This window comes from Danio aesculapii, chromosome 10 (genome assembly GCF_903798145.1).
Source record: "Danio aesculapii chromosome 10, fDanAes4.1, whole genome shotgun sequence".
Taxonomy (NCBI): Eukaryota; Metazoa; Chordata; class Actinopteri; order Cypriniformes; family Danionidae; genus Danio; species Danio aesculapii.
This window is the reverse complement of record NC_079444.1, coordinates 32,383,201-32,408,430: the sequence shown is the minus strand read 5'-3', so window position 1 is coordinate 32,408,430 and position 25,230 is coordinate 32,383,201. Positions and strand designations below refer to the sequence as shown.

At 33.8% G+C, this 25,230-nt stretch overlaps 1 protein-coding gene across 1 annotated transcript; it reads left to right on the top strand.

The window, feature by feature from the left end:
- Positions 1-1,353: 1,353 nt before the first annotated feature.
- Positions 1,354-23,206, top strand: dgat2 (diacylglycerol O-acyltransferase 2). The gene is made up of 8 exons (XM_056466345.1): positions 1,354-1,694; positions 3,479-3,607; positions 6,181-6,288; positions 6,373-6,443; positions 11,931-12,135; positions 13,905-14,079; positions 16,326-16,528; positions 18,698-23,206. Exons 1-8 carry the CDS (start codon positions 1,655-1,657, stop codon positions 18,850-18,852), a joined length of 1,086 nt encoding a protein of 361 aa, XP_056322320.1. The 5' UTR covers positions 1,354-1,654; the 3' UTR covers positions 18,853-23,206.
- Positions 23,207-25,230: the final 2,024 nt, after the last annotated feature.

The window sequence follows — 25,230 nt, the reverse complement described above, 5'->3', positions numbered from 1 at the left end:
TAAGTTGTTAATGTCACCTCACAGCAAGAAGGTTGCTGGCTCAAGTCCCTGTTAGACAAGGTCTTTGTGGAGTTCGCATGTTCTGTCTGTGTTCGTGTGGGTTTCCTCCAGGTGCTCCAGTTTCCCATACTGTCCAAATGAGGAATAGGTAAACTGGATAAACGAAATTTGCCGTAGTGTGTGAAAGGAAAAGTGTATGGGAGTTTCCCAGCACTGAGGGTTGCACATCTTGGCATCCACAGGCAAAACAATTGCCAGAGTAATTGCTGTGGTGACACCTGATAAAGCAAAGACACCTGATAAAGCAAGGATTAAGCCAAGTGAGTATAAGGGCAGCGTGGTGGCGCAGTGGGTTCGCTGGTTTGAGCCTTGACTGGGTCAGTTGGCATTTTTGTGTGGAGCTTCCCCCACAAGTCCAAAGTCGTGCACTATAGGTGAATTGGGGAAGCTAAATTGTCTGTAGTGTATGTGTGTGTGAATGAGAGTGTATGGGTGTTTCCCAGTGATGGGTTGCAGCTGGAAGGGCATCCGCTGCGTAAAACATATGCTGGATAAGTTGCCGGTTCTTTCCGCTGTGGTGACCCCTGGTTAATAAAGCTGAAAAGAAAATTTATTAATGAATGAAAGAGTAATAATAATAATTGCGTTAGGTCAAAAAAAGGTCCATATTAGAACCCAAACAGGCCATAAAGTTTAAATTTAACTTAAGGTACCATTAAGGAACTAATATGAACCTACATTTTTTAAACAGTATTTTGTACAAAGGTATTCTTTTTGAAAAGGTACTGTCCCAGTGACAGCTAGCTTTGCTTTATGTCTGAGAGAGTATACTGTATAGCATATTATATTCAATATAGGCTATTGTTAATAAATAACAGAGCTGAAGACCGGACAGCAGTAAAGGTAAGCGGTGTCTGCCATCTGACCGCTGGCCAAGCCTGGCATGAAGAACAGGGTAATGAAGGTCACTGCAGTAGCAACACTGGCCTTGGCTTTGGGAAAAAGAAAAATTGGGACATTATGAAACAGCTAATGTCCCTAATGGATATTCAATTTCACTTTTTGCCCTTCGTTTCTCAATTCTGGAACTGCTCTCAAGACTCAAGAAAAATGTATAAAGGTCATGTGATTTATTCTTTATTAATTTAAAGTATTTAATTCTAGACTACATTAATTTAAAATAAGTTAATAAAGGGACGGAGCAATTCTTGTTTTTTTATGAAGAGTGGACACAGATAATCAGTGTTTGTCGAAAAAAATCCTGTGGGAGGGGCTATAGTATTCTCTATCTGATTGGCAGAGCGCCCAGTTTACCTTCACAAACCTTTAAAACCTTCTGATCAGATGATGCGATAAGCAGTCAGAGCCCACAGCGTCAGGCATAACCGTGACTACATCCAGTCAGCTGCTGCAGACAGAAATCTGTCAGACAGAATAGCCTTTTTTTAATAAAGTCCGACAATAGCTCTTTTAACAGGCGTTTGCTGTTTAACTGACAGCGTGTTTTACGCTCCTCCCCTAGAGGTGCTTAAATGGCAGGCGCGCGTCTGTGAGCTCGCGGCCGTCGCCAGTACAGAGAGAGATGCTGTAGAGCAGCTGAACTTTCAGCACACATTTATTTACTTTACCTTAATTTAATATTCGTGCCTCAACCATGAAGACCATACTCGCTGCATATTCCGGTGTCAAAAAGGGTGAGTAAGATATTTTGTGAAATAGTTGTGTTATATCATCATTAGCAGCGTTGGTTAAAAAGTATTAGTATTAGTACACTGTCTGCTTATTATCTGTTGATACTGCTCCTTCAACAGACATTTAACTGACTATAAGAAACTTTGGAAGTACACTAACCCTGACCCTAAACCCAACCTAACAGTCTACTTAAAATCTAGTGAGAATTAGTTGGCATGTAGATGCAATGTAAACTTAAATTCAAATAACGGAGCATCAAAATAAAGTGTGACCCAAGTTTAAGCCTATCTTACTGCTTACTCAGTGTTTAGTTAGTTAAAAAAAGTTATTTAAGATTGTAATATATTACTTTTTCCTCAACATTGATCATTAGCATTGCATTTTCTGTTTATTCTTTCGTACATCATATGTACATTTGTAATATGTGATTTAATATATCACATAAATATAGGATGAAACAATTAATTATATGGAATAAATGAAGAGATCACTTGAAATATTTCTGCATTTAGTGCATTTATTAATGTTTGTTTGAGTAAAAAGTTATTATTTTTAGTCTAATTGTCTGATTAGACATTTTCTTTAAATTTAAATGACAAAAAGTTTCATTTAGAGGATTTATTTTTAACTAAAAGCCAATCGGTCAGAATAGCAATTGTTTATATTTGTGTTTTTAAAAATAACCAGCGGTATTCCACCAAATATTGCATTTTAAACTCTTCTGAAGTAAAAAAAAAATTATGTTGATTAAAAATAAAGTGTGAAATTCGAGTTTAAATTTTAATTACTATAGTACAGAATAAAACAAAAAAGTTTTACTCAAAGAGTTCAGTCATACTTGTGTGTTTGTGTATGCATTTGTAATATTTGATTTAATATATTTAATAATATAGTATGAAATCATCAATTATATGGAATAAATGAAGAGACCACTTGAATATATATCCGTATTTAGTGCATTTATTAATGTTTGTTTGAGTAAAAAGTTATTATTTGTATTACTTTAATTGTCTGATAACATTTCTTTTAAATATATATTTTAAAATCTGCATTATTCCACCAAATATTGCATTTTTAACTCTTCTGAAGTAAAACAAAAACAATTATGTTAATTAATATAGAATAAAGTGTGAAATTCGAGTTTAAATTTAAATCAGTATACAGAATGAAACAAAAAAAAAATTACCAAACAGTTCAGAGTCCAGAGATACTTAAATTCTAAGTAAATAAATGTTTTGTCTTTCTTTTTTTATTAGAAAGAACTTCTTCAGACTTGAGTGAGAGTCAGAGCAGTGTTACGGTTACTGCTCATTCCTGATCGAATGAATGGGAGAGAAAATAGCGTTACATGAGCATCAGCGTCTGACTTTGCAGCAATGTTTGTTGTTATTTTGAGTCAGTTAAGATGGGATTAAGTTTGTCTTGTGATCTGAAGTCTGTCTGCTTCAGTACTTCATGCCTTATATTTTCTGATCGGCTACTTAGACTGTGTAAAATGTGCTTGGGTTTCATGAATAATGAATTCGAGGTATCATGTTGGAAATGGTTTCTGATTAATCCAAGATTTTTTCTGTCGAAAATGCAAGCTCAAAGTTGTTTGTTGTAATTACTTAATACATGTACGTCAATGGGTCACATTATCAAAGACATAACTCTCTGATAGACATCGATATAGTCACAGTATGCATGACATTATTTCTGGTTTCAGACAGACCTTAGTGTTGAGGACAAGCATTCCTGTAACATTAAGCTGGCTAATTCCAGTTCTCCTTTAAATCCTTTGTAGGCTCGGGCTCCAGCATCCTCTCTGCCTTACACGACCTGCCCACCGTCCCGTGGCTGACCCGATCCAAAATGGTGAAGCATCTGCAGGTCATCTCCGTGCTGCAGTTTATCATGACATTTCTTACCATGGGTGAGTGGAAGGCTCGGAGAATTTACAGTTCAATACGCTCCACTTGATTTCAACGGTTATGATTGCTAAAGGATTAGTTCATCCCAAAATGAAATGTCATCATTTACTCACTCATGTCAGACCCATAAGGCTTTCATTCATCTTATTTGCTATATCAAAAACGAAGATAAATGCTTTAAAATAAATCAAGGCTTCTAAAGAGGCATTATCACTCCGATAAACGTCTTTTATTCATGTATGTGCATTATATATTTTTCCTCCTTACTTAAAGTTAATCTATTTCAAGTTTGCAAAAAAGAAAAGAAAAAGAAAACTTGATTTAGGTGCGTTTCCATCAAGTTGTTAGAGCAGCTGACTGTAGTATTGGTAACCTAGCAACCAAGAATAAACTAGACAAGTACACTATAAAAAATACTGGGTTCTATACAATTTCTTGATGCTGTCCCAACACAAATCAAATAAGTTAACATAATAGTTTTTACAAATTTAAGTAGATTGGACACAAACACAAAACAGTGCACTTATGATGAAAATCATCGTTTGGACGCTGTTTGGACAGAACTGTGTGTAGGTATAGTGTGTCCACAGTCATATAGGAGTGATATAAACACAATAATCTATTTTTAAATTTCCTGATGTTAAACTAGAATCCAAATCCCTCCCATTTTGAAACCCACCAGAACGTGATGTAGGAGTGTGGTTTCCCCACCCACCGATTTGATTGACAGCCGTGTATTAACATGTCTCCGTAGTAACGCGTATAATGAAATCAACAAGACAGGACTTGCGTAAAGCAGCTGGGATTAAAAGATCTGTTCAGCTCTCTGTGATCATCAATCACCATCAAATGTGATTAAGAATGAGTTTTACAAGTTTAAAATGTTTTTAAAACAGTGCATGTTTGTAATGAATTACAGCGATTTTACCGTCTTTATCACCACAGCAGCACGTTAAATCAGGTTTATTTTGTACATTAACATAACTGATATCCATACAGCAGTGTATATTAACGTGTATCCTGTCACATTAGCTGTGCAAAAACAGTTTAAAGTTAAATGTGCGCGCTGTGTGTGTGAACTTTGGAATGACATCGTTGTGAAATACATCAAATAATCAGTCGTATAGTTCTTACTGTAGTATTTCTCACAACGTTACATGAGATCTGCTTCATGACGTTACATGAGAATCTCAGCCGAGGCGGAGATTGAGGCACAATCTGACAGTCAGTTGGGAACAGTGGGTGGGGAGAACTAGCATTAAAGGCACAGGCAAAAAAACAGCTACATGGTTTTTCAGAGCAGAAAATTCCAATATTCTGAAAGGTCTAATAAATAATCTGATGGGGGTTTTGAGTTGAGTTTAAAATCTTTTAAATCTTGAACATTTGCCAAATTAGACCAATAAGGTACCAAACTAACACATAATACTTGTCATACAACCACATTCTCCTTTAGATAATTTTGCTTACAATCCAAAATATATAAAGTAATAAAACCTCCTCATCTGTCATGTGAGTAAATCTATGACTGCTGAGTGTGTGAATTGCTTAAACTTCCACACTTCTTTGTATTTGTTGAATAAGTGCATCATCCAGGTATTTATAGTGCACTTATTATATTATTTTTAGTGTGAATGCATGAATTAAATCTGACAATCATGATTCAAAAGACTTGGATTGTCGGCGCCAGTGGTGTAGTGGTTAGTGCATCGACACATGCACTCCGGTGCTCACGGCAACTTGAGTTTGATTCCTGCTTCGCAGTCCTATGCCGATCCTTCCCTTCTCTCTGCTCCCCATGCTTTCCTGTCAATAGTCTCTACTGTCCTATACAATAAAGGTGAAAACCCCTAAAAAATTATTATAAAACAGAAAAAAAGACTTGGATTAAGCTGCAGAAATCTTGTGAAGTGCTTTGAAATGTGCATTTTTATTCGATGTTTGACGTAATCTCAACCGAAACACGAAGAGAGGGTGGGACATAGTGTAGCTCCTCCCCTTAAAAGACACTAATAGCGTTTCGTTTTCTCACACTCTACCAGTGAGAGTGGTTAAGATCAAGCGCATCAAATGAGAAGCAAATGAGAAGCGACTTAAAAGGGGCGGGGCATGTCAGATACTAGAGAGCATTTGATTGGTTATGATGTGATAAACTGTAGTTCGGGTTGACGTGAATAAAATCGTTGATCCATTCAGGCGGAAGTGACAAATTACTAACTTTAAATGTGTATATGAGTTTTATATCTTCTAAACACAAATTTTGTCACTGTTTAGGAGCACACTAGCTTATAGACATTTTAAAAACGAATAGTACTAACATCTAAAAAACTTTATTTTAATTTCATGGGACCTTTAAATCTCCTTTTAGAACCATCAGAGATTTATGCCAATAGTCTGAGTTGAGGGAATAGCATCTCTCTCTCTGATTTAAATAAAAAAGTCTTCATTAATGTTCAAAAGGTGAACGCACAACAGTTTTTGGATTGAGTAAATGATGACAATACTCATATTTGGATAAACCTGTCCCATTCATGATCATCTTCATTCTTCTAAATCCTCTGTTTTGCTCTTCTAGGCATTGCCTGCTCTTTGCTGCTGATGTACATGTTTTGCACAGACTTCTGGGTCATTTCTGTGCTTTACGTTGCCTGGCTTATCTATGACTGGAACACCCCTGTACAAGGTAAATCATCTCTTCATCTAGGGTGCTTGTTGTTTCTGCTTTTGCATGTGCATTTGTGTTAATATTCATACATCTTTATCTCAGGAGGCCGCAGATCGACCTGGGTGAGAGACTGGACTGTGTGGAAATACATGAGAGACTATTTTCCCATAAGAGTGAGTGACTTACTGCTTATACAATCACTTAAAGATATACAAACACTGAAGGCTTAGTCACTGAATAGCTAATAGTTATGTAAATATGAAGATTATCCTCAATATAGAATTATGAAATGTATGGACTTTGCTAATCTGAAGGTGCAGAGTCCTACAGTGTTTATGTATAGATTTAAAGAGATACACACTTGTAGAGGTATCTTTATGGGGACTTCCCATAGATGTAATGATTCTTAAAGAGTATAGAGACTGTATATTCTATCTTCCTACCCCTAAACCCAATCCTTACAGGAAATAATCAGCATTTTACTTCAAAATACTTGAATACTTATGAAAATACTTGCAAAATACTTGCATTCTGTGTGATTTTATGAGCCGTTTTTCTAATGGGGACCAAAAAATGTCCATTTTGGTCACATTTGGTAACAACGTAAGAAATACAAGGCACACACACACACACACACACACACACAAATATTCTGTAAATAAACACATAATAATTTTGTGTGTGCTAACTAGGGTTGGGTGATATCAACTAATTTGGCATCGTACGATGTCTAATATGTAACATCACGATGGACGATGACATTGTCGTCGTAAGCGGTGTTAATTTAATTATTTATGAATAATTAATTAATTCCAAATTAATTCTACCATTTCAACTATCTTACCCACATGGTCTTTGTTTGACCCATAACCAAATCATAAATAAATAAAGATAAGTTACACACAATTTACCACCTGTCAATTACTTTTTCTGCGGGACTTTGGCATGAATAGGCAGAATGATCTGTGTCATTATAATGGCGTTGACAAACTTGGCTGGTAAAAAAGGTGCGCAACGAACAGCAACCAACCTACAGTATCTGAGGTTTTCACTAAAATTAGTACAAGCGTGAAAGTGAAAGATTGAAGCAGTGTACTGATGCTGTGACATGTCACCTGATAGATTCAAAAGACAGAAGAGTCAATAGAGAGAGACAAGATTAATTAAATATCACCTCTAACAACAATAGTGAGATGTCATCCAGTTGTACATCCTTGATAAACTGTCCATTGTGCACTGCTCTCTGGGGTTTTGTGCTCAAAGCACCCGCTGACTGCCTGGAGCTCAGACGTGCGCATATGCTGCAGCGAATGCCAGAGTGTGTGTGTGGTCTTGTGATGTGCGATTCAGCGTTATAGTGTGGACGGAGATGCTAGATGAAACATCAGTGTGGACGTAGATCGTTTTCGTTCTAAAATGCCATTTTAAAACTAAGACGTATTAGTGTAAAAGGGGTCTGAGTGTGTATTTTTCACAAGTGGGTTGCTGCTGCGACGGAGTAGGGGCGGAGGATCACGATGCCAGCTCATCGTGATGTCTATCGGCTATCAGCAATAGACGATGGCATCGCCTATTGACCCAACTCTAGTGTGTACCTTGTATTCCTCACTTGTGGGGAACAAATGTGACCAAAATGGACATTTTTTTAAATAAATGTCCTAAAACATATAATATAACAATAATAAAACAATATATATATATATATATATATATATATATATATATATATATATATATATATATATATATATATATATATAAACTAAATAGTTCATATTTTTATGTTTTTGGACATTTCTTTTGTAAAAATACAGAAAAACACAAATGTTCTGAAATGTTACTACAGTTTACAATTTAAAACATATTTCCTATTTCTAAATATTTTAAAATGGAATTTTATTCTGTGATTATTACTCAGTATTGATTATAAAACTCTCATTTTGCTAAAGAAACAAATTCTTGTGATTATCTATGTATTATTTTATTATAACACATTACAATGGAGTTGTATTTGTTCATGTTAGTTAACATTAGTTAATAGGGTAACACTTTAGTTTAGGTCACAATTAATGCTATTAACTACTGGCTTACTACCTGCCCATTATTAAGTTATTAACTGTTCATTAGCAGTAATAAAGTATGATTTTATTCTGCATTCCTAATCCTACCCAAAACCCAAACCCAACTTCTACCTTACTAACTATAAATAAACAGCTAATCAGTAGTTTAATAAACTATAGTAGTGTTAGTTAATGGTTTGTTAAAATTGTGAATTGTGACCTAAACTGAAGTGTTACCGTTAGCAGTTGTCAGTTTTAATTCTTGTTAACTCACAGTGCATTGACTAATGTTAACTAGCATGACTTTGGACTTTAATAAGCCATTAGTAAATGTTGAAGTATGATTAATAAATTCTGTATGAGCATTGTTACATACTTAGGAACTAATGAAACCTTATTGTAAATTGTGACCTTTTACTATAAACATTACATCATTAATTTGACTTTTTATAACAATATCAAAGTATTTACTGTAACTTTGGATCAATTCAGTGCATCTGTTTATCTGAATAATAGTTTTATGAATAAAAATCTTTTGACCCCCAAACATTTCAACAGGACTTTCCATATTCCGGCTGATATAAAAATGTGTTAATAAGCATTGATAATGTTCCAGTTGGGTTGGGTGGATCTCGATATGTGTTGTACGTGAACTAGTAGACTTTGCTCATCCTGATCAGTAGACGGTTAATCTCAGAGCGCTGTTCTGTTGTCTGTTTATCTTGTGGTCTTTTCTCTGATATTCAACCAGAGTACAACATCTAGGTGAAACAGGAACTTCATGAGCACATTACTATCATATGCAGATTAGAATAGAACTAATATCTGCATGATAAAACAGTGGATTTTCACAAAGGAATTGTCTGTGTTTGCTCGTTGGCTTGGACGTTTACCTTACAGTACACGTAGTACATTTATTATCATGATAAGATCATCACTTTGCCTAGTGATACAGTGTATGATGTGCCAGCTGTGTTCTGATAAGTCTGAGTAGAACTATAAGGTCAGTGTGATTAATTGTCTTGTTGAAGAGTTGGAAGGTGTAAGAATGAGTGCAATCAGACTTATTTATGGAGGAAAAAAGAACTTGATACAGTTCAAATCAGATAATTTATTTACAATATATTATAGTTAAATATTATAGTTAATTTCAATTGAGGGAAACACCTAGCAACAGCCCGACCACAAAGAAATGCTCTAAATATCATTGAGGATGCCCTGCATTATAAAACCCCTTAACTTTCCATTTAGTTTTATTTTTAAACCCTTTATTGGGCAAGTAACCATGAGTCCAATATATAAAGTATATAAAATAAATGAAAAATAAGTAAAAATAAAGGTTAAAAGGTCATGTAATATCCCACAAATAACAATATTGATTTTGAGACCATTGCTCTGAATAGAGTTGAATATTATACAAAGTATCTTATATTTTATACTTTGTATGCTTTAAATCAAAGTTTGGAATGTTTGATTCTACTTGTAGCTTGATCTGACTTATAAAACTTTAACAAAGGCTTAAAAAGTATCCCTATTGGGAAATATTGAGAAAAATTCTACTGCAGTTTATGTTTCATGCTGACTTCAGATAATTATCAACACAAATTTTTCACCACACTACCTGACAAAAAATCTTGTCGTCGATCCCAGTTGGAGGAGCAACAAATAATAACTTGACTTCTAGTTGATCATTTGGAAAAGTGACATATTTCTGCTGCCCATTACATTACAAACCACAGGAGAGGGCAAATTCTTCAGCAGGATAGCGCTCCTTTCATATTTCAGCCTCCACATCACAGTTTCTAAAGGCAAAGAAGGTCAAGATGCTCCAGGATTGGCCAGCCCAGTCACCAGACATGAACATTATTGAGCATGTCTGGGGTAAGATGAAGAAGGATGCATTGAAGGTGAATTCAAAGAATCTTGATGAACTCTGGGAGTCCTGCAAGATTGCTTTCTTGCCATTCCAGATGACTTTATTAATAAGTTATTTGAGTCATTACAGAGATGTATGGATGCAGTCCTCCAAACTTATGGGAGTCAAACACAATATTAATTATTTTTCCACTGCACCATGACTTTATATTCTATACTGGACATTATTTCTGTTAGGTGACAAGACGTTTGTCTAAGCAAAGTCAGACCTTACTGTTCTAATTAAATTATAAAATAAAATAATCAAGGCATGATTTTATTTAGGTAAAATAAGCATAATGTAGAGGCCTCTGCCTTTCATATAACCCACGTCTGATACCAAGTGATCAACTAGAAGTCAAGTTATTATTTGTTGTTCCTAAAGCTTGGATAGGCGACAAGACTTTTGTCAGGTAGTGTACATGTTCAATTTGGTCATGAATTTTGGTCGTGTTGACTAACAAAAAGCAAAAATATGAAGTAGCTTTTCTCTGTTCACACCAGACATGAAGAATCACATTACTTGCTCTAGATTACTCACGGGATGTTTTTTTTGCCCCAAAAAGTTTCTGTTTAAGTAATTTTTTTTACTTGTATGCGCAGAAGACGAGATTGAGGCCACTTAATTTCTTCCATTAACACCTGCCATTAATTTTCCTCTATCCATGCATTAGCATTGAATTAGGATGTAATATACTTGCCCGGATTTCCTCGTGTTGGGTTGCACTTGGAAGGGCATCCGCTGCGTAAAACATGTGCTGGATAAGTTGGTGGTTCATACATTTGCACTTAGTGTGAACCCAGCATAAAGACAATGCAACACCACTGACTTCATTATTAACCTTTAAAATTTCCCTTATGTGAACGCAATGTCCAGGCAACCCCTCACAACACTTCAGATGGTTATGTCATCCCAGCTGATGCAGCATCTTAAACCCTTTGTTTTTCATCTATCAGTGTAATTATGCAACACCGGCCTGTTTGATTAGCTGCTCTTATGTACACAGGATACTCACAGGAGTGCATCTGCTTCCTTTTGAGCTGCTAACTGTTGCCCCATTGTAATATCTTCTTCCGGCCTTTTTCTGACCCTGATTATCTCCTGGAAAGAATACTGTATATATTCGGATAGCAGATAAGTGCTTAATGAATTAATGTATGCACAGGTTTATTGACTTTACTTTGTAGTAAAGTAATGCAATGACTGTCTAATGAGGGAATTAAATTGAGAAAATTTGGAATTGGAATACTATAGCTGTTAGTTCAAATTAAAGGGATAGTTCATCCAAAAAACGAACATTTGCTCACTATTTACTCCAAACATTTATGGTTTTCTTTATCCTTTTGAACAAAAAAGAAGATGTTTTGAAGAATGTTGATAATCAGGGAACATTGACATCCATTGTAGAAGTTTTTTAAAAAAATACTATGGAAGTCAATGGTTACTGGTTTCCAACATTTTTCAAAATATCTTATTATTTTGTGTTCAGCTTAAGAAAAAAAAAACTAAAAGAACAAGTGGAGGGTGAGTAAATGATGAAATAATATTTTTTTTTTGGCTAAATTGTTCCTTTAAGTTGTTTAATTTTGCGCTACATCATATAATTATACTGAAAATATTTAATTTTATTAATTTAATTATTTTCACAGTTGAAATAATCTCCTCTCCTCTCTGCTTATTTGCAGCTTATCAAGACGCATAACCTGCTTCCCAGCCGAAACTACATTTTTGGCTACCACCCTCATGGTATCTTATGTTTTGGGGCTTTTTGTAACTTTGGCACAGAGGCCACAGGATTCACCAAGGTTTTCCCAGGAATCAAGCCATCTCTGGCCACATTGGCTGGGAACTTTCGCTTGCCAATGTTCAGGGAATATCTGATGTGCGGAGGTACCTATAACTTCATATTTGTTCCTTTTTACGAAGTTACATTGCCTGCAGTTGCATCATTGAGGAAGGAGCAAACTGACTCAATGCATGAAGTTCATTTTTGGCTGATTTTCAAAAAAAGGAGCACGCTTGTCCAGTGTGTAGATAAGAATCCTATCAAAGACCTCTGAGCTTTGTCCTGTTGTGCAGAAGAGAGACACAGCCCTGCATGTGCTGATGTCAATATTTTGTGAAGAGCCTGTGTTGAAACCTGCCCTTTGTACCTGCTGATCGAGAGACTCAATTGATAGGCTTTTCTTTGAGTCTCTTTTAAGAAACAAACGCCAATATTTTTGACTCTAATCTCACTATCATAGAAATATTTTAAATAAAACAAAATAAAACAAAACAAAACAAAATAAAATACTAAATAAAATAAAATAAAACTAAATAAAATAAAATATATAATAAACGTTAATTAAATAAAACAAAATAAATAAATAAATAAAATAAAACGAAATAAAATAAAATATATAATAAACGTTAATTAAATAAAACAAAAAAAATAAATAAATAAAATAAAACTAAATAAAATAAAATATATAATAAAGGTTAATTAAATAAAACACACAAAAAAACATAAAATAAAATAAAACAAAATAAAAGTAATTTAAATAACACTAAATACTAAAAAATAAAATAAAATAAAATAAAACTAAATTAAAAAAATTTAACTAAATAAAATAAAATAAAATAAAAAAAAATAAAATAAAACAAATAAAAGTCATTTAAATTACACTAAATACAAAAAAATAAAATAAAATAAAGTAAAATAAAATAAAAATAAATTAAAGCTAAATAAATTAAAATAAAGTTTAAAAAATGTATATATATATATATATATATATATATATATATATATATATATATATAATAAACTATAGCTAATATATAAACCATTTTGAGGGATGTAAACAAAAGCAATGGTCCCACCATATTTCCTGTTTTACATTTTTTATTTGTATAGCTTCCAAGAATACAAAAAGAGCCACATATGATAGATAATGTTATGATAGCTGTTTTAACATTAAGTGATGATTGAATTGCCTCGTTACAGTTATGAAATACTATATAGCAGGAAATGTTTATGAGCCAACGAAATGGTCTATATTTAATCATATATTTGTTTGTAATTCCAATGGTTGGAAAATATTTAAACAGCCATTTTTTTGCAATTTTTCAAAATTTACGTTGCATATATAATATATAGTTTATATATATATAACCCAAATATGATCTTATACTGTATTTCATATATATAGTGATATTTTGTAAACAAATTTTGGGAGGATGCGCAGATGTTTCAACAATTCTAACACATCACTGATAATCATTCCATTATCAAATCAGCATTAGAACAAACACCCAAAAATACCAAAGTGTCCTACCTGCATTATCTCACGACTTTAGCATCCCTCCACCACACTGACACCTCACCTCTTAAACACTATCTACCCTAGGGGGTGGCGTTCTGGGGCCGGGCTAGACACTTCACTCGAACCCCAATATCTCTCCTTTTCCTGACAAGGGGAATAACATGAATTGGGGTGTCTTTCCCGAGCTCAGAGCCCTCCCCCTGGACAGCACGGCAAATATGTTCTTCAAACATCTGTAAGTGTGAACCCGTGAAATTTACATATATTGCCAACTATCTGATTTCTAGGACCTATTCATAGACTCCATCACAACTATTGACCACATTTCTGACCCTGTGGCCTTCTGTTTGTCAGGAATCTGCCCAGTAAACCAAAACTCCATTGACTACCTCCTCTCAAGAAATGGTACAGGCAACGCTGTGGTCATCGTGATCGGAGGAGCTGCAGAATCTCTGGACTGTGCGCCAGGAAGAAACTCTGTCATGCTGAAAAAACGCAAAGGCTTTGTGAAACTGGCTCTGAAGCAAGGGTGAGAAAACCGTAACGATTACAGTATTTCCCTGACCACTTCACAAGCACTGTTTGCTTGAGCCCTCTTGCTTTACTCCACTAAACCAATCAATGAAGTTCAGTGCTGTAATGTTAGATTGTCTTTCCTGAAAGCCTTTAGTTCTGTCTAGGTTTTCTTGGCCTGCAGTAACAGGACTTTTGCAAGTGAAGCAACACAAAGCCTTCAGAAATAAGGCTGTGTTGGAGTATTAAGCCTGTATTTTGTGAGAAACAAAACGATGTGGAGAAACAACATAAATTCTGCCCATAGCTTTGTTCAGAGTAGAGCTGCATCATTACAAAGCAATTGTAATACACAGAAAATCCTCAACTATTCTAATCTCAAAGAAGCTTACAGGATAAACGAACACTTCTGAACACATTCTTGAAGTGTGACCTGCCTCTCACAAGATTTACATTGTTAAAAAGTAAAAAAACAGTGTTTACATTTACAGCACAATGTATCTGGCTGCTATATTTTAACAGTGTTGTATATCCTTACAGTAATTTTCACAATGCAACTTTAAAATACAGTAACATACTGCATTTGTTTATTTATTTGTTTATTTATTTGACAACAAGGGACAATGTGCATTTAAGCATTGTTCCCCAGAATGAAAATGTATCCATATTAACCCAAAGACTGTTTTTCATTGGTGGTCTCTTAGTAAGATGTTAAAGGTCATACTAATAAAATACAAATTAAAATTAAAAACCAATACTCAAATGAACAACAAAAAAACACCACAACAATATCATAAAGCCTAGCTTTCGCAATGTTGACTATTGAGAAGCTTTAATATATAATATATACTTAAATATATTGCATAACTGTCCTACAGTAAAATACAATTCATATTACAGTAAATATTGTGTATTTTACAAAAAATCGTTAATATGCATTTATTAATTTTCCTTCAGTTTAGTCCCTTTATTCACGAGAGGTCGCCACAGCGGAATGAACCGCCAACTTAGCCAGCATATGTTTTACACAGCGGATGCCCTTCCAGTTGCAACCCAGTACTGGAAAACATCCATACACACTCATTCACACACATACACTATAGACAATTTAGTTTATTCAATTCACCTATAGCGCATGTCTTTGGACTTGTGGGGGAAACACCCGGAGGAAACCCACATGAACACAGGGAGTTTGGGAGAACATGCAAACTCCACACGGAAATGCCAACTGGCCCAACCTGGACTCAAACCAGTGACCTTCTTGCTGTGAGGCGACAGTGCTAACCACTGAGCCACCATGTTGCCAAGTCGTTAACAGTGTAGTGGAAGGCAAGACAAGCAAAGATTGATTTTTAATGCACCTGATTTTATGCTTTTCAATTTAATGTAAATACTAAATACACTTATCAATCTGTGTCTGAAGTTTTCGATTATATTACTTTTTTTAAAGATCGTTTTCTCAGAGTTTTTTTGTCTCCATAATTTTCAATGTCAGCAGCATTTATACACCAGACTTCACAGTTATATTCATATCAATATTATAAAGGTTTTTACTGAAGGATATGTTCATACACAATATGCATGACTGAATACAACATATATGCTACATTATATTCCGCTTGCTGTAGAATTTTCAAAACCCCTCTATAAAAATATTTGACTCTAATATGTCAAAATAAGGCAGCACAGTGGCTCAGTGGCTAACACTGTCGCTGGTTCGAGCCCCGGCAGGGTCAGTTGGCATTTCTGTGTAGCTCTCCTTGTGTTCTCATGGGTTTCCTCCGCGTGGTACTGTTTCCCGGAGTCCAAAGACATGAGCTATAGGTGAATTAAGTCAATTAAACTGGCTGTAGTGAATGTGTGTGAATGTAAGAGTGTATGGGTGGTTCCAAGTACTGCATTGCAGCTGGAAGGGCTTCAGCTGTGTAAAACATATGCTGGATAAGTTGGTGGTTCATTCTGCTGTGGCGAACCCTGATTAATAAAGGGACTAAGCTGAGGGAAAATGAATGAATGTCAAAAATATAATAATTTTGAATCTTACTTCATGCAATATTTAGATTTTTGTGCTAGAAGTATATGCAAATTAGCACTTATTTAAGGAAATAAGACCTCGTTTGCATATTTAAACAACATTTTGTTCAAAGTGTCAAACAAAAAGGGCTTACAATCCTTAATTCAACTGGGGAAGTGTGGTGGTAACTATTTTTGTTCAAATGTTTGTTATTTTATTAACTTCTCAACGTCTTGTCTCCCTCTCAGTGCTGATCTGGTGCCCGTTTACTCCTTTGGGGAGAATGAGGTTTACAAACAGTTGATTTTTGAAGAAGGGTCTTGGTGGCGTACAATTCAGAGGAAGCTTCAGAAGATTTTGGGCTTTGCCCCTTGTTTGTTTCACGGCTGTGGACTGTTTTTCCCAGAGTCCTGGGGTCTGGTGCCTTACTGCAAACCCATCACTACTGTTGGTGAGTAACGACATATTTGCCTCCAACCTGAACTGTTATGGCCATGATGTTTTTTCTTAATCTTTTTTTGTTAGCCATTTAATAAAATACAAACAAAAAATAAAAAAAAAACACAAGAAAATGAATAAAATATCTAGTAAAATAAATGATATAAATAAACAGTATGTATCTAGTATTCCCAGTAATGGGTTGTGGCTGGAAGGGCATCCGTTGCGCAAAACATGTGCTGGATAAGTTGCCGGTTCATACTGTGGTGACCCCGGATTAAAAAAGGGACTAAGCCGAAAAGAAAATGAATGAATGAATGTAGTATATATTAATAAATACCTTATATATGTACACTGTAAAACCTAACAGCCAACTGTATCAAATGCAATGAGTGTAGTTAACTCAATTTTACTGAAAGCTAATTCTACTGATTTGAAAAGAGTTTTGAACTCAGTGATGAAGGTAATGAGTTAATTAAATACCTCAATACTTCAGTTTAAATGGAGTAAGTTCACAGTACTCATATAGATTAGTTTTTTAGCTCAAATGGTTTGTAACAATCGATTTCCTCAAACGGTTTTAGTTGCCTTAAATTGTTGGGTTTTACAGTGCTCAGTTGGTTTGAGTTCTCTTCATTTATTGAGTTTCACTGTGCTCAAATTGCTTCGTTTACTCAAATGCATTAAGTTCACAGTACTCATTAGGATTAGTTTTTGAGCTTAAATGGTTTGTTGCAATCGGTTTCCTCAAACGGTTTGAGTTACCTTAACTTTTGGGGTTTTACAGTGTATTAGGGCTGCACAATAAATTGTTTTTGCATCAATATATTTTTAAAAATACATGTTATAACGGAAATATTAATATTATATTATCAAATAGATCATGAAGACTTTACTTCTTAAATAAATAATTAAAAATATATATAATTTACAAATACATAATTATATAAAATTATATATATAAAAAAAAAATCAGTATACAGTATATATGTATATGTATTTTTGAAGAGTTTGTGTGTATAATACATAATGTCAACAATTTTTATATATTTCAATATAATGTTTACAGCATTTAAAACCTTTACACTTATTTACATCCAGTCCTCCTAGCTGGAAACTGTCTGAAAACAGAAAGCCAAAATTTTGTGAAAATCAGTTCAAGGACAGGGTCTGTGTTTAAAGAGCAGCTCTTTCAGTATACGCTCGATATCTGCTGACATCAAATCCACATCAATGGTTAAAATTTAGTCTTTTGTTGACATGATCTTGGTTTAAGTAGTGTTCTGGGATGGACTTTTCTCTTTTTTCCTCTTTATCACTATATATACCTGCTGTTTGTGTAATACGTCTGTTACAATACTTTGTTAGAATTATTTTATTAATGAATTAGATCTATGCATTCTGTGTTTTTTTACAGCCAAAAACTATAAAATTATATAAAAACACATACAATAATAAAAAAGAACATATTATTAATAATATATGATCAAATTTATAATAATAATAATATTTACAATATATAATAAACATATATGTAAAAATATAGTATTTCTCTGTTTTCTTCTGCTGTTTCACCATATGTAATACTGCTATATATAAATAAATATAATAATAAAGATATATTATTAATAATATATAATATATATTTCATTTTTTTAATATATTAAAATAATTAGAATATATAATAAACATAAATGTATATATATTCATTCATTCATTTTCTTGATTATTATTATTATACTATTATTATTATTAGGTTTAGGGATATATATATATATATATATATATATATATATATATATATATATATATATATATATATATATATATATATATATATATATATATATATATATATAATTATTATTATTAACAATAATATATTGTTTAAAATAATAATAATAATAATGGCGGATCATTTTACTGTGTCGACCCCTGATTAATAAAGGGACTAAGCCGAAAAGAAAATGAATGAATAATAATAATAATAATAATAATATTAACATTAATAAAAATAATAATCCTCATTCATTTTTTTTCCTTCAGCTTAGTCTCTGATTCATCAGATGTCGCCACAGCGGAATGAACCGCTGACTTTTCCGGCATTTGTATTACACAGCGAGCCAGCCACAACCCAGTACTGAAAAAAAAAATAATAATAATATTTTTTTCTTTTCTTCAGTTGGTGAACCTATCACTGTGCCAAAGATAGAGGAGCCGACTCAGGATGTCATAGACATGTACCACGCCATGTACATCAGGTCCCTCAAATCTCTCTTTGACAATTACAAGACCCGCTTTGGTCTGAATGAGAGCGATACTCTTATCATTCAATGAGGAATGATGTTAACTGTCCAAAGAACACCCTGGAATATCATTCAGCCAACTCAAATGCCCATTCAAAGAAGGTGCTGTTTCTCTTCATTCAATACTGTAACTCTACTGAAATTTGCTGCAGTGATTTCAGTCTACGTCACTTCTGCTACTTCTGCTAATTATTGCACAGACTGATGCCAAATATCCACCTTTTTCTTACGCCCCATGATGCTTTGCATGAATTATCGGAGGAACTTCTGCTAAACTGTAAATAATCAGCTATTTTTTTAAGTATTTTTTATTTAAACTTTGTACAATGAGGTGTCCTCACATTACACCCATTAAATATTAAATAGTAACATTATCAAACTACTTTCAGCAGACCATGAATGACCCCAAAAACTCCAAAAACTTTCCACAGAAATATTATAACTGGATATTACAGAACTGAATATTACTGTACTGTAGAGAATACAAAGAGAAAATAACCTTGAGGAACAAAACACAGTGAATCACAAGAGCTTTGGCCACAGATATGCTTGTGATGCTAATGTTACTTTAAAATACCAAGCCTAACATTATTTTCATGAAGCATAAAAATAAAGCACAGATCTAATCTCACTCACTTTCACTATTAATGTGGATTTTTTTGTAGCACAATTTTAATAATCAAAATTCTTATTATCATTTGAAAGGAAGTTCCCAGAACCGGGAAGTGCAACCCATAATCTGAAATGCAATATTAGTGTATGGAAAAAGGTGGACAGTCTAGATTTCACAGCTGGTGGATAATGTATATTCTTTAATATTAGGGGTGTGTGAAATTTATCATTGACGAAAATATCTTTGTTGTTATTTTCCAGTTAGAACGACCCCATAATGAAGTTAAAGAAAGCAGATATATTCCTGTTTGGATTTTAATTTATATATGATACAGTAATGTGACATCGCATAAGCAAGAGTGCCATTATTACAAATATCAGCAGACAGACGTGATCTTACACAGCAGTCCAACAAATAAGATGTTAATTTTGACTTTTTATTCTTTCCGCAAAGTCAGAGCAACGCCATTTTGTTTTTAAATGAATCTGTTAGTGAACAAACTGAGTGAGTCAATCATTCATTGATTGTCCAAAGTTGCATACTACTCGAGGAGGTTCTACATTTGTATTTTAAGTTACTTTATAACCGTTTTAAAAATATATACCTATATCTACCCCACCCCAAAAAAAGCACCATATAGAAACTATGTGGTTGACTTTTTATTACTCCCATTGGAACACATGTAATTGTGTCAAACAAACAATTCAGACAGCATACAAACAAACTGAAATGTTACTAATGTTTCTCTACATCTGGACCTTTCTTGCCTTTTTTGCTGCAAAGTCATCAATTATATCGCCACCTCTACCCCAAACAGATATTTTAACTATTTAATAAAAATAAATATAAATAGATACTTTTAGAAATATATTTATTACAAATTAAAACAATTATTATTATTAGTATACAATTATTATTCTAAATAAATAACAGAAATTATTACTAAATGTAATTGGAAAACAATGTACAGACACAACTGAAGTGATATGCTAAGATTAGATCACTTAAGAAATCTTTAGCATGGATATTTGCACATACAAAGTATGTGATTTTAAACGGACCATTGCTTTGAGTCTTTATGAATCAGCTGTTTTGAATGAATCATTTGAATCAGTGCTTTAGTGAATCACTCATTAGGAGCTTGAGTTTTTATTGAGTTTTTTTTATATCGCTTATACTTTAAGTCCAGATGTAAAACATTCTAATATTTATCAATATCACATGACCCATGTCAGTTGCGTCATTCACTCCCATTCATAAATCCTTTCCTGTGAACTCATGAAATAGTAAAGTGTCCATTGGATGCACACACCAAATTCTTGCTGGAATCAGCTGTTTTGAACGAATCATTTGAATGAGTGATTTAGTAAATCACTCATTTAGATAGAAAATGTCGCCACCTACTGGCAATTTGTTATATTTATTGATTCAGAAAATGCCTAAACCTGCCAAAGTACAAGCACAAAAACGAACTCTGATAAATATTGTTCAAGTATCATTATTGACAAAAATTCCCCCAAAATATTTAACATTTTTATTGTTTTTTTTAATGAGTCTGTATGAATTAGCTGTTTTGAATGAATCATTTGAATCAGCGATTTAGTGAATCACTTGTTAGGAGCTTGCCGCCACCTACTGGTGGGTTTATTGTGATATTTATTTATCCTAAACCAGCCAAAGTACCCGCACCATAAACATTCTCTGCTGAATATTGTTCAATAATCATTATTGAAAACAATTCCCTCCAAAAATATTGAGTTATTTGTCAGTATTGCATATAGTATGAATGTGTGTAGTACGAATAGAATTCAGATCTAGAACATTCCAACATTTATGACATGACCTGTCCACGTCAGTTGCGTCGTTCACTCTTCTTTATAAATCCTCTCCTGTGGCATCATGAAATAGTAAAGTGTCAATTTAGATTTGCACTTCAGAATCTTCGAATACTATGAAATGCGACATACTTTACCCAAATACTATATAGTAGGGAAGTATGTGATTTTTGGATGCACCGTTGTTTTGAGTCTTTATGAAACAGCTGTTTTGAATGAATCATTTGAATCAGTGAGTTAGTGAATCACTCGTTAGGAGTTTGTCGCCACCTACTGGTGGTTTTATTGTGATATTTCTTTATCCACAAAGGGCCTAAACAGCCAAAGTGCCAGCACAAAAACACACTCTGCTAAATATTGTTTATCATTATTAATAACAATTCCCTCCAAAAATACAGAGTTTTTTTTGTATCGCATATAGTAAGAATTTAGACGTAGAACATTCAAACATTTATCAATATCACATGACCTACTTGGGTCAGTTGCGTCATTCACTCCCATTCATAAATCTTCTCCTGTGGTGTCATGAAATAGTAAAGAGTCAGTTAGGTGCTCACCTCAGAATCTTCAAATACTATGAATTGCGACATACTTAGTAGGGAAGTAGGGACATATGTAGTAGGGAAGTATGTTATTTTGCATGCACCGTTGCTTTGAGTCTTTATGAAACAGTTCTTTTGAACGAATCATTTGAATCGGTGATTTAGTAAATCACTCATTAAAATAAGAACTTGTCGCCACCTATTGGCAGTTTTATTGTGATATTTATAAATCCAGAACATGCCTTAACCAGCCAAAGTACCAGCACAAAAACATTGCTAAATATTGTTCTATAAACAATTCCCTCCAAAAATATTGAGGTTGTTTTAATATCGCATATAGTAAGAATATAGACATAGATGCAGCTGTTTGTAATGAATCATTTGAATCAGTGATTTAGTAAATCCCTCATTAAGATAGGATCTTGTCGCCACCTACTGGCAGTTTTATTGTGATATTTATTGACCCACAAGATGCCTAAACCAGACAAAGTACAAGCACAAAAACACTCTGCTAAATATTATTCAATTGTAATTATTAGATAGATATTTTATTGTCAATATCGCACACCCCTACTTGATATGTATTTACAATTAATGTATTTAGGGTTTAAATGAAATGTAGATAAAAGAAATTTTTTGTTTGCCCCATTATATATTTTAAAATGCACAAGCAATGCAATTATTGTGTTTTGCTTCACTGAAAAGTGGAACCAAAGAGTGACTTTTGGCCTTCTAAAAACAAAGCGTGATTCAGTTGTTGTAAAAAGCCAAAGTGATTTTGACTGGGTGTTTAGTTTTTAAGAAAATGAATTTGATCATAACTTGAAGGTAAAACAGAAGGTGAAAATGAAGAATATTTGTGTGATGGTATTATCAGAATGTTAATAAATGCTGGTCATTTTTTTCGGTAAGTGAATCGATAATTTACCACAGAAGTATTAATTTTGTGTCTGTAAGTTGCACATGCAGGCTTTGTTCAGCTACTGTCAAGTAATATTTCATTTTTTTCACAGTATTTCCTTACATGACATTCGGTTCGGCCTTATTTTTAAATAGAATGCCAAATCAAACAAGCCTTTTTGGGTTAAATAACAAATAACCTGAATTCAAGTGCCAAAATGTATATATGCGATCTTATGTTTAACCTGAGAGAATCAATTGTTGATATGTTGAATATGTATTTAAGAGGATTCAGGAGATCTGCAGCTCTTTATTGGTGGATCATAAGCAATTACATGCTGACATTTACTGTGGATTATGACTTATTGCCTTTAATGTTGTGTGAATATGCAATAAATGCCGCAGTGTGTGTCTCTGATATCAGCCTTCTTTCAAATCCTGATTCTTTAAATGAAACTTTTATATATTTTCTGAATAAATGTTTATGGAAAAGTATGATGTGCTTGTCTTTTTTTGAGTTACTTTCCTTGACACAACAGCTAATGTTTGCTTACTCTGTATATTTAAATGCAGTCATAGTTTTTGATTAGATTGAGATTTTAGATTTTGACTTAGATTTATGCAACAGTTACAGATTATTAGTCCAAAGTTCATGGGTCATGTAAGATGTGTTACAATTAATCAATAGATAAGGCCACAAAATCAAATAGCGGCTATAAAATTTAAATATGTTCAAATATACCTTTGAAAATACAAATAATATGCCTTTTAGACACATTATAAGATTTATTACAGATTTATGTAGCTATATTCGTAGGCCTTTTTAACAAATCAACCTGTGCTCATAGTGTGTACAGAAATCAATATCTGGGGCCCAGAAATAGAGGTGTAACAGAAAGCTCTTATTTGATTGGCTTATATCGGTGAGGTGGTTAAAACGGGCATGAATGAAAGATGTGGGTCACTGATTGCTGACTTATGCTAAAATATTTCTTTCACAAATATCAAATTCTGTAAAAAGAATGATTGTGTAATATGTATACTTGAAGATTTTATTATTTACAGATTTCATGCTGGTATACAGTACATATGAAGAGTTCAGATGCTGAATTTTCTTCTACAATGAGCAGTTTTCTCTGCCTCATGTTTAAATTACGTCATTTCATGTTAAAATCGATGAAAATAACCTATTCTTTGCCATAAAAGTGAAATTACTGAATCAAGACAGGAGCCTGAGAAAAATGCTAATTTTAGAAGAAAATTTCAGATGGCACTCTTCATAGTGAATCCTTCACGCAGTATAGTGTGCAATTTTGTGATTATTATTTACTAAAATATTACAAATATTATGTTAAAATGTATATTCCACCTGGGAATACTCATCCCGAGGCCCCCAGAGATTCTGCAGTGCCACTGAATCGATCCAAGACCTGTGAAGAGATTATCCCAAGGTTTCCACATTCCCCGGACCAGGCCGTAGCAGCTGCTGTGGTGGTCATGGAGAAGTAGAGAGCCTGAGATTGATTCCTGTGAGACTCCAGGGACCGCCGAGTCTTCGCTGACGTCCTGCCTTCTCCAAACTCCGGCGCCTAGACTGCAGCTCTCCACAAGACGTTTTGCCATATGAGAAACGGTGGTGCCCAACTGAGCCAGGTTTCTCCTGAGTTTTTTTTCCTTCACTTTCGCCCATTGGTGAAGTTTTTTTTCCTCGCTACTGGCCTTCATAGTTCGGGGCTTGTAGAGCTGGACATTGATGGATTACTCTTCAGTGTTTGGACTCTCAGCAGTAAATATTAAAACACACTGAACTGAACTAATCTAAACTGAACTGAACTTAAACTCTGAAAACTGAACTACACTGTTTCAATTCACTATAATCTCTTCTATGTGAAGCTGCTTTGACACAATCTACATTGTAAAAGTGCTATACAAATAAAGATGAATTGAATATTATATAATTTGCAACTTTTGATTTATATATTAGATATATAAAATAATAATAATAAGTATTAATTTTAGTTTACTTTATTTAATCAAATGATTTTATTTAATATGTTTTTGCATATGCACATTTTACATTTACAATTATTTTTGCTAAATATATAGACTGCATTACATTATATTAAATTTAATTATGTGACGTAATTACAGGTTTTTTTAACAAGACAGAAAAGTAAGGACTTTTAGACTGCCTACAGTGAGGAGATACAGCATCTGGCCACTTGGTGCACAGACAATAATTTCCTCCTTAACACGACTAAGACCAAGGAGCTCATTGTGGATTTCAGGAAGGGACGAATAAGCTTACATGATCCCATTCCCATCAATGGGATGGCTGTTGAGCCTGTCTCATCCTTTAAGTTCCTGGGGACCCACATCTCAAAGGTGCTGTCTTGTACCACCAACACCTTCAGCCTGGTCAAGAAGGCTCACCAGTGTCTCTTTTTCTTAAGGCAACTTAAGAGCCAGCTGTCCTCAGCCATCTTGGTGAACTACTATCGCTGCGCAATAGAGAGCAT